The 14,331-nt window shown below is 41.2% G+C and overlaps 1 protein-coding gene across 1 annotated transcript in view; it reads left to right on the forward strand.

Moving 5' to 3' along the window:
• Positions 1-9,909, forward strand: part of efr3a (EFR3 homolog A) — a 94,851-nt gene extending 84,942 nt beyond the window's left edge. The window contains exons 20-24 of the mRNA XM_083683191.1: positions 2,742-2,827; positions 4,433-4,481; positions 4,681-4,784; positions 5,008-5,057; positions 5,151-9,909. Coding sequence (XP_083539317.1) covers positions 2,742-2,827; positions 4,433-4,481; positions 4,681-4,784; positions 5,008-5,057; positions 5,151-5,256 — 395 coding nt within the window. The 3' untranslated portion in view covers positions 5,257-9,909. The remainder of the gene's footprint in view (positions 1-2,741; positions 2,828-4,432; positions 4,482-4,680; positions 4,785-5,007; positions 5,058-5,150) is intronic.
• The last annotated feature ends 4,422 nt before the right edge of the window (positions 9,910-14,331 follow it).

The raw sequence follows: 14,331 nt of genomic DNA on the forward strand, positions 1-14,331 counted from the left end.
TGACCCCTTTAAGTTGAGGGGAAGAGTCCCCATATCCTGCTGCCTCACCCCCCAAACATCCCGATCCTTAGAAACCAAGCAGTAGCCTTGTAGATACTGGTTTATTTTCAATTGCTATGGTAGCTGGATAGATATCTTTAATTTCATACCTTAAGTGCACTGTATGATATTTTTTTGTAATCATCTTGCCGGATGGTGTAAACATGGTGCATTTGGATTTATATCATGGTGAGTACAAATGTGCTAGTACAGGTGTATTAGTAAAGGGTTTGTGAGTAGCCTACTGTGGTTGATGTGGATGTAGCATACATACTGTATGTCAAATTAGGATACTTCTTACACTTATCTGTCAATTGCAGGCACACACACTGCTTCTGGTTTACGGACCATTTGAGCTCTTAGCTAGCTTTGACAAAGCACTTTTTTTGCTTCGTGCAGTAAATATTAGCACCCTGTTCGAAGGAAGATTGTCTAGTTAGTGTTCGTAGCTATCTGGCTGCGCCTCCGATGGGAATGGAGATGACGGCTCTGAACTGGACCCCCTTCCTTCTGCCCAACCCGCTACAGAGACATTGGAGACGAAGGATGAGGTGCCCTTTAGGATGGACATGTCCTTCCTGGAGGCTGTCCACAGAGCCTCCTCCATGCTCAATCTCAAGCTCTGAGGAAGAGGCTAGATGGCCCAAGAGAATGAGGCTTGATGGGATCACACTGCAGGTTGACCTTCCATCTGCGTGTCATGGTGTGCCCATCTGCAATGATCCCTCAAGGCTGTTCGTGGAAGCAGCCTTTCTCAAACAATTTCCTCTCTTCCATCCCTTCTCGCTGTTCATGAGCTGATCTGCTATAGCACTACTCTCCCTCACTCTCCCTCACTCTAGCCTTATCACTTGACACCCTTTTCAGATTGTCATTGCACATGGAATGGCAACTTTTTTTAAATTTATTCATGAAGGCTCTCATTTCAAGCACTGCTCTTTTGTGTGTGAGTGCACTTTGTCAATATAGCCTACAGCTGAAATGTGCAGAATAACATTGAAACATTATATCATATGCAATTTCAGATTTTCTGCCTGCCCCGCGAATTCAGTGGTAGGGGAAACACTGCCACATATATTTCATGTCTGACATAATTGTATCAAATGTCGATGAAAAAATGATTTGTTAATTCATAATTTAAAAAAAAAGAATTACGATAATTTAAATTAAAATATACAATTAATTTCAGCTCACAAATTCAGAAAATGAAGAAGCAGATATGAGCTACTGTTTCACAACAAGCCCACAAATTAGACCCTGGTGGTTGTACTGCCAAGGTGAAATACCACAAATAAAATGTGTGGAAACGTGAGGATGTCTTGCTACTGCTGTGGCAGTACCACAGTACTACCGTCGCTCGACCATGAACCTTTTAAACTCTACTACTGTAGAGTACCTTTTAAACTCTACCTTTTAAACTCTACTAACCTACTGTATACCGAAAGGCTTGTATATGAAAGGCTCGTATGCACGGACAGGCAGCAGATCACACAGCAATCTTGCTGTCACATCTGCTCGACCTAGGCTTCCAGATGAATCGTGCCAAAAGCGTATTTATTCCCAGCCAAACAGTAGCCTTTTTAGGTGTGACCATGGACATGGTCTTGAGACATCACATGATCTTGGACGGGTGTCTGCAGGGGTTTCACCTAGCCGCCTGGGTTTCGTACCACATGTGTCTGCGGCTCTTGGGTTTAATGGCTTCATCAATTGTGGTCGTCCAGCTCTGGGAGTGGTGGAGAGAGAGTCTCCGGGGCTCCCCCATGGGGAGGGTTGTGAAGACAAATGCGTCACCTGTAGCGGTGTGGGTTCATTTGCACAGCCCACATAAACGTCCTCGAGCTTTCTCCCCTTCCTACAGGGACATCACGTCCTGGCCAGAATGGACAATACGTCCACAGTGGTGAACATCAATAGCCAAGGACGAATGCGACCTCGCCAACTCCTGTCTGTGGCACGGAGATTGTTCACATAGAGTAGCGAACATTTGTTGTCCCTCAGAATAAACACAGGAGGTCCCCTTCAAGGAGTGGCTATTACACCCACAAGTCATCCAAGAGGTTTGGAGATGTTACAGTCTGGCAACCATAGATCTATTAGCATTGTGAGGAGTTGAACCGAGTGAACTGAAAGAGACCGAGGGGTTACGAATGTAACCCAGGTTCTCTGAAGTAGATGAGGGAGACCCCTCACCTTGTTGACCCCTCACCAGTAGTGGTGGTTGGATTGTTTTTTTACTTAGTGTTTCTCAAAATGGTAGCCTCTCCATGCTGTTTCAGTCTTTTATGTTGTCTTATGTGTATGAATGTAGACATAATTTGGCTCTCCACATGCACTACAGTATATGATTACGATTATGCAAGTTATTGCACACGCACACGCACACACACACACACACACACACACACACCAGGCATCACCGTCTTTCATCTCTCATGTTTATTAATGTGTGGTCTCCCATTAGCGCCTTTTCACTAGCTGATTAGTCATACCTGTTCAAAGTGTGTTTGGGTTAGGGTTAGGGTCTTTCAGAGTCTTGTCACTGCCAAATGTATAATATGAATGGTTGATACTCGCCAAAGGGATGCTCTTCAAGTGGGTTTGTTGTAATCTCCCAAATAGGTAACAAAGATATGATCTTTCTCTAACCTGTTAGCATTATATATTTCTAAAATTCTGAAATTATTTTGATTGTTTCTCAGATGAAGACCGCCTAACCAGAAGAAAGAGTTTTGTCGACACCATCTCTCTCCAAATGGACATCCTCCCCAACAGCCTACCAGATAATGTATGTCTGAATAGGAAGTCATATAAGTTTGTCCTGTGAATTGAATTTCTTAGATGTTTCTGAGGGGTAAGGATAGGCTTTCCGATATACAGTGCCCGGCATAAGTAATGGCACAGTGAAGCATTTTTTCTTCTCTCGGCTCTACACTCCAAAAGTGTAGAGCCGAAACTACTATGACTATGAGGTTAAAGTAGAGTAGATTCTAAGTGTTTATTTGATTGTATTTCAGAAATTACACCACTTTTTCAGGGTACCCAAAAGTAATGGGACAGGTTCATCAAATGTCCAAATTAAGCACTCATGTCGACATTCCTTTGCATGCAATAACTACATGGAGTCTGTGACCCATTGACCCCACCAGACACTGGGTATCTTCTCCGGTGATGCTCTGCCAGGCCTGTACTGCAGCCATCTGCAGTTGTTGTTAGTTTTGAGGTCTTTTTGCCTAAAATCTTCTCATCAGGAAATGAAATGCATGTTCAATTGGATTTGGCCAGTCAAGACCTTTCCACTTTTTGGCCCTGAAAAACTCCCTAGTTGCTTTGGTAGTATGTTTTGGGTCATTGTTTTACTGTAGCACCATCCAATGAATTTGGAGGCATTTGCTTGCACTCGAGTAGACAAGATGTTTCTGTACACTTCAGTATACATTCTACATTTAGCCATCAGCAGTTATCATCAAATCAGACAAGTTAGCAAGTTCTAGTGGCAGCTATAAATGCCCAAACCTAACACCATGATTCACAGATGATGTGGTATGCTGTAAGTTTTGGCAGATCCATTTTTCTCCAAACTTTCCTCTTGCAATCACTCTGGTCCATGATAATATTTATCTTATCTATCCACAATACCTTTTTGGAGAGGGTTCCTGATCTGTGGGACAGTTGTTTTGGGGTTTTTATTAATTATGGTGAGCAATCTTCAGTCATCCACTGTGGAAGTCTTCTTTGGCCTACCTGCCCGTTTGCAATTGCTGAGCTCACCAGTGCTTTTGTTTCTTTTTAATGATCTTCCAAACGGTTGATTTTGGCATGCCTAAGGTTTTGGCTATGTTTCAGATTTTTCAGCATAATAATGGCTTCCTTGACTTTCATTGACACCTCTTTGGTCCTCATCCAATAGCAAACTCCAAAGGCAAATCCAAAGCCTAGAATCAATACCACACATTGACTTAGCTCTCTTATGCCTGCACATATGATGTGACGGAACACACCTGACCGTACCAGAAACACCTGTCAATCCTGTCAAAGTCCAATTACCTTCAGGTACCCTAAAAAAAGGTCCCCCTGACTATGCATAAAAAGTGTTGTAATTTCTCAATGGTACACAAATACCATCAAATAAAAGGAATCTCTTCTTTACCCTTATAGTAATTGTTTGATTTAAAATCCACACTTTTGGAGTGTAGAGCCAAAAGAAGAAAAAATACTTCACTTTCCCATTACTTACACAGGGCACTGTATGTCAGAAAATACAGGTATATGGTGCATCACCCTGCCATAGAGTTTGTCACATTACATTTACCCACCTCAAGGAATGACAAAAATATGCATAGTATTAAATGTGATCCTTTTGGGTGATCCTTTCCTCTTGGTTCTTTTGTAGTCTCAGCTGGCTGAAGAAATCACATTTGAGACCTTGAAGAAGGCCATTGGTAAGATGTTGGAAACTTTAATGATGTAAAATTTGGTGACACTTAGTTTTTTGTAGGGGGTGGTATGTTCTATTTGGTGCCAGTTAGTTACTAATTGATCTGCATTCAAAGTATGAGAGAGTACCCTGTTGTTACCACATAGTCCTTCAATAGGATAGCTGAGAGAGGCGTAATGTAAGGTGGTTACATTTTTCCTCAGACACCACAGGCTTGGAGGAGCAAGAGAAGGAGAAGAGGCGTCAAGTGATGGAGAAGTTCCAGAAGGCTCCGTTTGAGGAGATAGCCGCCCACTGCGAGTCTAAGGTAAGCAGCAGAGACCATTGTCCACTGTGTTATTTCTCTCTCTCCCTCTCTAACTCTCTCTCTCTCTCTCTCTCTCTCTCACTCACACACACACACACACACACACTTGGACAATGCATGCTTCAACCCAGAGTTTCCTTGTTAACCTTATGATAATAGAGTTTTGAAGTTATTAAGATATTTTGTATTAAAATCGTATCCATCCATTACTTTATGTCCACAGGCCAATATGTTACACGATAGACTGGCTCAAATCTTCGAGCTCACTATTCGGTAAGTGACTCAAGCTGTTCTTTTTTAATATATAATTGTAATAATTGTTGGATAAAGTGTGAGCCAGGCTTAATCATTATTTTCTTCCCTCAGGCCCCCTCCAAGCCCCTCTGGTGTGGTGTCCATCTCTGCAGGCCACGCCCAACACCAGTCTGTCCCAGTCTACGAGATGAAATTCCCAGACCTCTGTGTCTACTAGAGCAGATATCAGCTGCATACTTCTACCACTACCCCTTCACACCCTCAACCCTAACCACTGAAACCTAATACCCTCAAACCTAGCCCTTAGACCTGTGCTTCGAGCAAAAACAGAGGTAGCCCTTATAGAACGTCCTCCCCAACTCTCTTAAAACCCATGCCTCCAGTAGATGATATGCCTACATGACTTCACCACTAACTTCCCGACGCCTCCAACCCTTTATCACAATTGCCATCCGATCCCACCATATTCCCAACCATAACATTGACTCCAAGCCGAGTCCCCTTATCCAACCCCTATAACTGGTAACAACTACAGTACTGCATGCCTCTCACACGTCTTTTGCCTGTAACATATTGTGTCTAATCGTTAAGCTGCAGTGCATTGTCTAATTAGAGGAAATCTAGTTTACCTGCCAGACTGAAAAACTTGTACAGTATTATGTTATTGACGTTAGCAGGGAGGATAGGCTTACTGGACAGGCTTGTACAGATAGTGCTTATTACAACACAGTCTAGTGAACCAGTCAAATCTACTCTTAATGAAAGAAAATGGATTAATCTCAGTTTGAAATGAATGGTATGGCTGCTAAGTGCACTCAAAGATGTTTTTAGTATTCAAGTTTCCAGGCAGCCATTTTAAACACTGCCCACTCTGAATGACAGGAGGTGTATCTCAGTCTCTCTCCTAAAGAGCACTTTCATGGTACAGTACGGAAAGACATTTGAGTTTTTCTTTTATTGCTAGTCAGAAGTGAGTCTTTGCACCCTGCTTCAGACAGACTTTATTGGAATCCTCTCTTATTGAAAGCTAGATTATGCTGCCCTAAGCATGACATAACACCCTATAATAAGACACATACTTACAACAACATCTAGACTTATGAGCCAAGATGGATATCTGGTTAGGAGCTTGCGGTGTCACAATATGACTGTCATATCAGTTTATCAGTTTACTTAGATCATCAGTTGTTAACTGCGTATTACTGTACATCATTGGACAGTGTTAAGTAGGCTTCATGATGGAGGATTCAAGTGAAGTGTGAAGTTTTCAGCATTGTTCCCTGTCAAACCCACACAAAACCAGCAACGACGAATCGTAAAACGCTGAGCACAATACAGTCAACTATTTTGAAAGCAATGGACTAATGGATCTATTTTCTTGTAAGAGATTTTTCAGGAACACAAGATTTAACCACATTTTTCATTATTGATGAATTGTACAAAAGCGGTGCACATATCTTTAATTTCTCTCTCCAGTATTTTGCTGAACTGCACTTTGACATCTTGATTTAAAATCATAATCAATACATTATCATACTTGCTACAGGTGTATTATGTATAGGATTTGAGCTGTTGAGTCATATTGTTCGCGTAGGCTTAATAGCTGCAGCTTCCTGTGGAATTGTCTTGATTTTGTCTTCTTGATTGTTATGTAGAATATGTGAGACTCAGCACAGTATATGTTTGGAATGGAGGAGGGTTCATCAACAATGTCTCCACTTTACCCAGCAGGACTAGATTTCTCATAGCTCTGTTGGTCATCTAGAATACCAAAACACTTCCATCGCCAAAGAATCCATCTCCATGTTTTTCCCCTCCCCCAATGTCTTAATAGTGATGTCACTTAACAAGAATATGTCCCGAGGGAACCAGATGTCTGTGGGTTGTATCAGGTTGTTCTCTCTTTTTTGTTGGTACAATTAACTTAATTTGTTTTTCAAAAATAACTGAGCTGCCACTGAGCTGTCTTTTAACACAACTGATTATCTACCCACTGTCTTTAAATTGGCCTGGTGTAGAATTCCTCTTTAGGCACTGCTTGCTTCCACTGCCTGGTATGAGCAGCCATGATGTGCAGTGCTGTATTGGTCAAGGTAAAGATCAACCATGTCCTGTAGCTGTTGATGGCCTTTGGTCAGTAACGACCCAACTAGTCAAATGGACCAATCAGAGGGCTAGTAGGAAGTTACTGTAGGTATCGAGGTGGGGGTAGAGTAGTTTAAATTTGAGAAGGGGCAACAGAGTTTCATCTTCATGGAATTTGTTTGCTGCGTGTGATGAACTTCCTGTTAACAGGATAATGCAATGGACTGTGGGTGTTTTTTTTATGTTGAAGGTGGCTATGTATAGAATCGGTTGATCAGAATCGGTTGGTATTGTGTGAAAGGACAGTGGTGAGTGTTTGTAGGGGGATTTTACTAAACCCTCTTATAGCTGAGTAAAAAATTATATTGGTATGCATGTTTATTTCCCAAAGGAGGTGATTCGGCCTCCTTTTTAACAGTTACAGTACATCAGGAAAATGACCTTTTTGGAACTGGTGGAGGATTATGGATGAACAATGGAAAAAGGAAAGTTACGTTTAGTGGGAGACCGTAAACCCTATTGATTAATGTGATCTAATGATATTATGTAAACATGTTCTGTTGAAAACACCTTTAATCATATCAAAAGTGTATAATCGTATTCATGAAATAGTGCAATATCATGTATCTCCTTGATATGATTGTAGGGATCTTTTCTTTTGCAACACATAATGTCTTACCGTAAAATATGGTGTGACTTTTAGATGCATATTTTGAATCAATCGAGAAATACATTATGAAATGTCAAGTGTGTGTAATAACTTATGAGAGATGGCACTGTGGTTATAGGCCACACATAACTACATCTCTGAATATTACAGTTGATATATACACTCACTGAACACTTTATTAGGAACACTATACTAATACTGGGTAGGGCCTTCCTTTGCTCTCAAAACAGCCTCAATTCTTCATGGCATTGATTCCACACAATGTTGGAAACATTCCTTTGAGATTCTGGTCCATGATGACATGATTGCACCACGCAATTCCTGCAGATTTTTCAGATGCACTTTCAAGCTGTGAATCTCCGCTGTTTTACCACATCCCAAAGGTGTTCTATTGGATTCTGATCTGGTGGTTGGGAAGGCCACTGAAGAACACTGAACTCATTGTGGTGTTCATGAAACCAGTTTGAGACGACTTTTGCTTTGTGACATGGTGCATTATCATGCTGGAAGTAGCCATTAGAAGATGGGTAAATTGTGGCCATGAAGGGACGCACATGGTCAGCAACAATACTCATATAGGCTGTTGCATTCAAGTGATGATTGAATTGTATTAACGGCCTCAAGGTGTGCCAAGAAAACATTCCCCACACCATTATACCGCCTTCACCATGAGAAGGTGTACAGGTGTTCCTAATAAAGTGTTTGGTGAGTGTGTGTATATATATATATAGATATAGATATTATAGATATTCATTATATCGGTGACATGATAGAGATTGTGAGTTTATTTCATGTGTCTATTGTTGAAAAGGTTATGAGAGGTCAGTGTTTCTGGAGGGATGTGGTGTCTGCTGTTTTTGTCACTGCTTTTCACTTATATATACAATTTCATTAATTTCAGAGAGATATATCTAATTTCCTTTCATCTGGCACAGTTTAAATAGTTTCAAAGTGCATCCTCCCCCTCCTGTCTACTACCTTGAAGTATCACTGATCCTATACTGGTGACGGCTATGTGGCGGATCATTGGCCATTGTCTATTTGATTCTTGTGATAGTAGAAAAATCACATATTGGAAGAGAACCCTCAATGTTCTTGTGTAAATGTTTTTCCATCAGAACAGTGTGAAGACATGCTGACACATTGTCCCTCCAGAACTGGGTCTCTTAAACAAAGATCAAATGCTGTATTGCCACCATCTACACTGTTTGCTGTTAATGATGCAATGGGAGACCAGGGACACCCCGTACGTGCTGGTTTTCCATTCCAACTGATCTCCGTAATCCTTGTCCAAGGATAAAATTCTGACAGAAGTCAGTTGATGGCAGATTCACTTCAGATTAAATTCCAATTTCAATAAGCAGCTCAAGCATATCTAAAGGGGATGATGAGATTGGTTTGCATGTAAACCAGCTGACGCGGGGGGGGGGTCTCGAGACCTGGTTTGATAAAAGCTTTGCTGGGGTTAGGGGGCTGCTGGGATATGAAGTTTATTTTCTTGACTTAAAAATATTACGAGGTAGAGATGTTTAACAGAGTTATTGAAGAGTGATATGAATATTAATATTGATTATTTTTGCACTTTTATGGTTATGTACATGGTACTATGGGACACTTGGTTAAAGATGGGTCTGATATCTACATGATATTTTGTCTTTGCAAAGATGCATTATGGGTACTTCTCCCTGGTTCAATTTCTCGGGTACAATTTGTTTTTGTGAATTGTGTTTCTTAAAGGTAACAACAACTCCATACAATTGGTTTGTGCAACAGATAAAGGGACCACACCGACAGCCATTGATGCTCTCTCATTCATGTCTGTGATGCAGAAATTAGTATTTTGTGCCTGTTTTAGAGATCTGAGATCTGGTGTCAATGTTAAGCCATCACAGTGAAACATGTTATGTTCATTCATGACTTTTTCATCGTAATTCAAAACCACTGAACTGCTAAAACTTTGCTTATTTCAAAACTACGTACTGTTACTTTAACCACTTGCAGTATGACAGAGCTTCTTTTCAAAAGTAAATTGTGCATAGAGATTATTGTAAGAGATTAAACAAAGTTTATATAAAGTCTATAAAGAAGATTGTGTGCTTGTCTTATTCCTATGCATTGAGGTGTGACTACAACAACAAATGAAAAAGTGTAACACTTATTCCAATAGCACTGTATTAAGAGTAGCTTCCCAGAAAAATTTATATCAAGTCTCAAGTCTATTGAAAAAAACTCATGCCATTCAAAAACAAGTATATATGATGATTATATGAGCCCCTGAAAATGACAAACAATCAAACATTTCAAATGTATTACAACTACTTTGATGTGTTATAACATGGATTAAGATACTCTTTTGAAAGCATTATTAAAATAAATGTAATTGTTAACTTGGTCCGAGAAGCCTTTTACTATCTGAAGGAAGAAGATATTTCATAGATCTGCTTTTTAAAGGAAATCTTGTTCAGGTGAAATGTCAACTGTGTACTGTTTGTTATCCGTAGAATGTAAGTTGAGGATTTATAACTGCCATATCTATGGTATGCAGTGTCCCACTTTTAAAGAAAGGTAACTACTTTTAGGGCCTAGTCTAGGCCTTTATTAATCTTTAAGCAAATGCCATGCTGTATAAAGAGTCACTTATACATGATTTGCAAAGCATTCATGTACTGTAAGCCTTATGTTAAGCCTTAAAAGTTATGCCATGTTTAAATATGTTGTTTCAAATCATCTGCGCCAAATTAAGATAAATACTGTACTCATTAGTCTAGTCTTCAGTGGCATTCATTCCTGTTCATGCCTCTCTTTCATCTGCACTGATTTGAAAACACATTATATTGTACTGTAGATGAAGTAAGTAGAACTAAGCCCTGATGAAGAAAATAAGACCAGGAAGCTCTGGAATATGACGCAGTATTCCAAGTGTCTTCCTCTAGTTCCCTTCCTCCTCCCCTCCCTCTTCTTCCTCCCCTCCCTTTTCTCCCCCCCAAACCTCCTTATCCTCCTCTTCCTCTTCCTCTCTAACCCCAACCCCTGCTGGTCCCCCAGGTGAAAATCCCACACCATGCACACTGGGCAGATGACCATGCGTATGGACACCGTCCTGGTTGTTAGGCTTGTGGTTGTGCGGTTGAGCCGAACTCTGTGTAGGGGGTCTGTGGCTCTCCACGAACCCCTGCTGAGGCCCTTCTCTCTTCTGCTCCTCACTCTCTTCCTCACTGGTGGTAGGTGGAAGAGGCGGTTGTGGTGGTGTATGGGTATTGGTGGTTACACTCTGTGAATTTGGCCTTGGGTGTTCATCTTTGTCTTTCCCCTGCTCAACACTTGCTTCTTCACTGGAGGAAATAAAAAGTACCGGACGCGCTGGTGTGTGTATATTGGTATCTGGCCTCTGGTCCTTGTCTTTGTCGGACCCCCCTCTCTCCTGCTCCCCACTCTCCTCACTAGATCCAGACTGGGGGGGGCGTGATTTGGGAGGCTTTCCCCCCCCTCTGCATGGGGGCCGGGGGCCGTGGCAGTGGTGGAGAGGGATGCTGTGGTTGAAGTGGGCAGCTGCCATACACTCTGCGCTGGTCTTGTCACATACACACTGGAGCTTGTCACACACGCTGATGCCTTGGCCTGGGAGACAGAAGTGATTAATCATGCATTAATGCCAATGGGAGATTTGACAAAAGGTCAAGTTAAAGGTCAAGTCATACACATCATGTGCCTCAGGTTAGGATTTAGCCTTTTGCTTCTACATGCACAACTGTGTCTTCTTTAGAAAAATGAATAATGAAAGCAGACCAGTTTTACTTACAGTAATCCTCATATTTTTTTGAGTATCAGACAGAAGCAATGAAGACTTTTACGATTTCATGACAATAGTTGCCTCACCTTCTTACAGAAGATGTTGTATAGTCAAATCTCAACATTTATATCTATGGGGCCAAACTAGAATCTCAGTGATCTTTACAGTATATTTGATTAGTCTATGAAGTGTCATGATTCTTTTATTTTAATTTAATGTAGTATTGTCTTTGTTACTCATGTCTATAACGTGTCTACAACTGTTCTGTAATAAACTAAACTATAATCAGAGCATGACAGTGTGACAGCAGCTTCTTCATTACAAAGAGCACTGCCTTCAAACATTGAAATGTGAAAGAATTGTGTATCTACAGTATAGCCATTGCGATCTGAACCACCTTGTTGTGTTTTACTTACAGTGGGGGAAATAATTATTTGATCCCCTGCTGATTTTGTTAGTTTGCCCGATTACAAAGAAATGAGCAGTCTATAATTTTTATGGTACTTTTATTTTAACAAATAGAGACAGAATATCAACAAAGAAGTCCAGAAAAAACACATTATATAAAGTTATAAATTCATTTGCATTTGATCGAAGGAAATAAGTATTTGATCCCCTACAAACCAGCAAGAATTCTGGCTCATACAGACCATGAGGCACACAGATTACTCCTGTCACTTTAAGAAAGTACTCCTAATCTCTGCTTGTTATGGGTATAAAAGACACCTGTCAATAGAATCAATCTCTTCCATTCCAACCTCTCCACCACCATGGGCAAGACCAAAGAACATTCAAAGGACATCAGGGTAAGAGTTGTAGACCTGCACAAGGCTGGAATGGGCTACAAGACCATCAGCAAGAAGCTTGGTGAGAAGGAGACAACTGTTGGTGCAATTATTAGAAAATGGAAGAAATACAAAATAACCATCAATCGCCCTCGGCCTGGAGCTCCATGCAAGATCTCGCCTCGTGGGGTAAGGATGATCATGAGAAGGGTGAGGGATCAGCCCAGAACTACACGGGAGGAGCTTGGTAATGATCTCAAGGCAGCAGGGACCACAGTCACCAAGAAAACCATTGGTAACACACTACACCGTAACAGATTGAAATCCTGCAGTGCCCGCAAGGTCCCCCTGCTCAAGAAGGCACATGTACAGGCCCATCTGAAGTTTGCCAATGAACACTTAAATGATTCAGAGAAGGCTTGGGAGAAGGTGATGTGGTCAGATGAGACCAAAATTGAACTCTTTGGCATACATTCGACTCGTCGTGTTTGGAGGGAGAGAAATGCTGAATGCTACAATCCCAAGAACACCATCCCCACCGTCAAACACGGAGGTGGAAACATTATGCTTTGGGGTTGTTTCTCTGCTAAGGGTACAGGACGACTTCACTGCATTGAGGGGCCAATGGACGGGTCCATGTACCGTAAGATCTTGGACGAGAACCTCCTTCCCTCAGCCAGAGCACTGAGGATGGGTCGTGGATGGGTCTTCCAGCATGACAATGACCCAAAACATACGGCCAAGGCAACAAAGGAGTGGCTCAAGAAGAAGCACACTGAGGTCATGGAGTGGCCTAGCTAGTCTCCAGACCTTAATCCTATAGAAAATTTGTGGAGGGAGCTGAAGCTTCGAGTTGCCAAGCAAAAGCCTTGAAACCTTCAGGATTTGGAGAGGATCTGTAAAGAGGAGTGGACCAAAATCCCTCCTGAGATGTGTGCAAACCTGGTGACCAACTACAAGAAACATCTGCCTTCTGTGCTTGCCAACAAGGGTTTCTCCACCAAGTACTAAGTCATGTTTTGCTTGGGGATCCAATACTTATTTCATTCGATCAAATGCAAATTAATTTATAACTTTATATAATATGTTTTTCTGGACTTTTTTTGTTGATATTCTGTGTCTATTTGTTAAAATAAAAGTACCATAAAAATGATAGACCGCTCATTTCTTTGTAATTGGGCAAACTAACAAAATCAGCAGGGGTTCAAATAATTATTTCCCCCACTGTATTTGAACGGCTACAATATGAGATGTGAAACACCCAGTGAGACAGTCCTGAAGAAACACTGTTCTTGAATGATCTCTTTCACATGAGAATGTTGCCATAATTCCACATTGGAATTTTGAATCCAAACCTGACAGACAGTCCTAATATGTTTACACACTCACATTGTGGTTTCCTGTTCTCACAGGAGATGTGGGCGTTCAGTGTCCTCTCTCGTCTGCAGCCCATGGTCTGGATCTGCTCCAGACAGCACTGGTGGAAGAAGCAGCACCTGGGGTGAAAAAGGGAGGGAGCCTCATAATGGCTTCCATAACTTCCAATGACTTCTCTTTGGTCCTCATGTTGACGGACAGCAATAGCAGACTCCAAAGGCAAACGCAAACAGAACACACCTGACGTACCAGAAACACCTGTCACTTTTGGGTACCCTGACATAAAGGGACTGCATAAAAAGTGTTGTAATTTCTGAATGGTGAAACCAATATGTACACAAATACCATCAAATAAAAGCTGAGAATATCTACTTTAACCTCATAGTAATTGTTTGATTTCAATTGTTTGATTCATTTTTAGAGCCAAAAGAAGAACAAATGCTTCTAATTACTTACACAGGGCACTGTATAATTTTATTTTATCTACAGTACTATTTCTGACCTACAGTACAGGGGAGAGTGGTGGAGGTAGAAATTGGAGGACGGGCTCATTGTAATGTATGGAATGGAATGGAATGAGAAAAA

Source organism: Argentina silus (assembly GCF_951799395.1).
Source record: "Argentina silus genome assembly, chromosome: 1".
Taxonomy (NCBI): domain Eukaryota; kingdom Metazoa; phylum Chordata; class Actinopteri; order Argentiniformes; family Argentinidae; genus Argentina; species Argentina silus.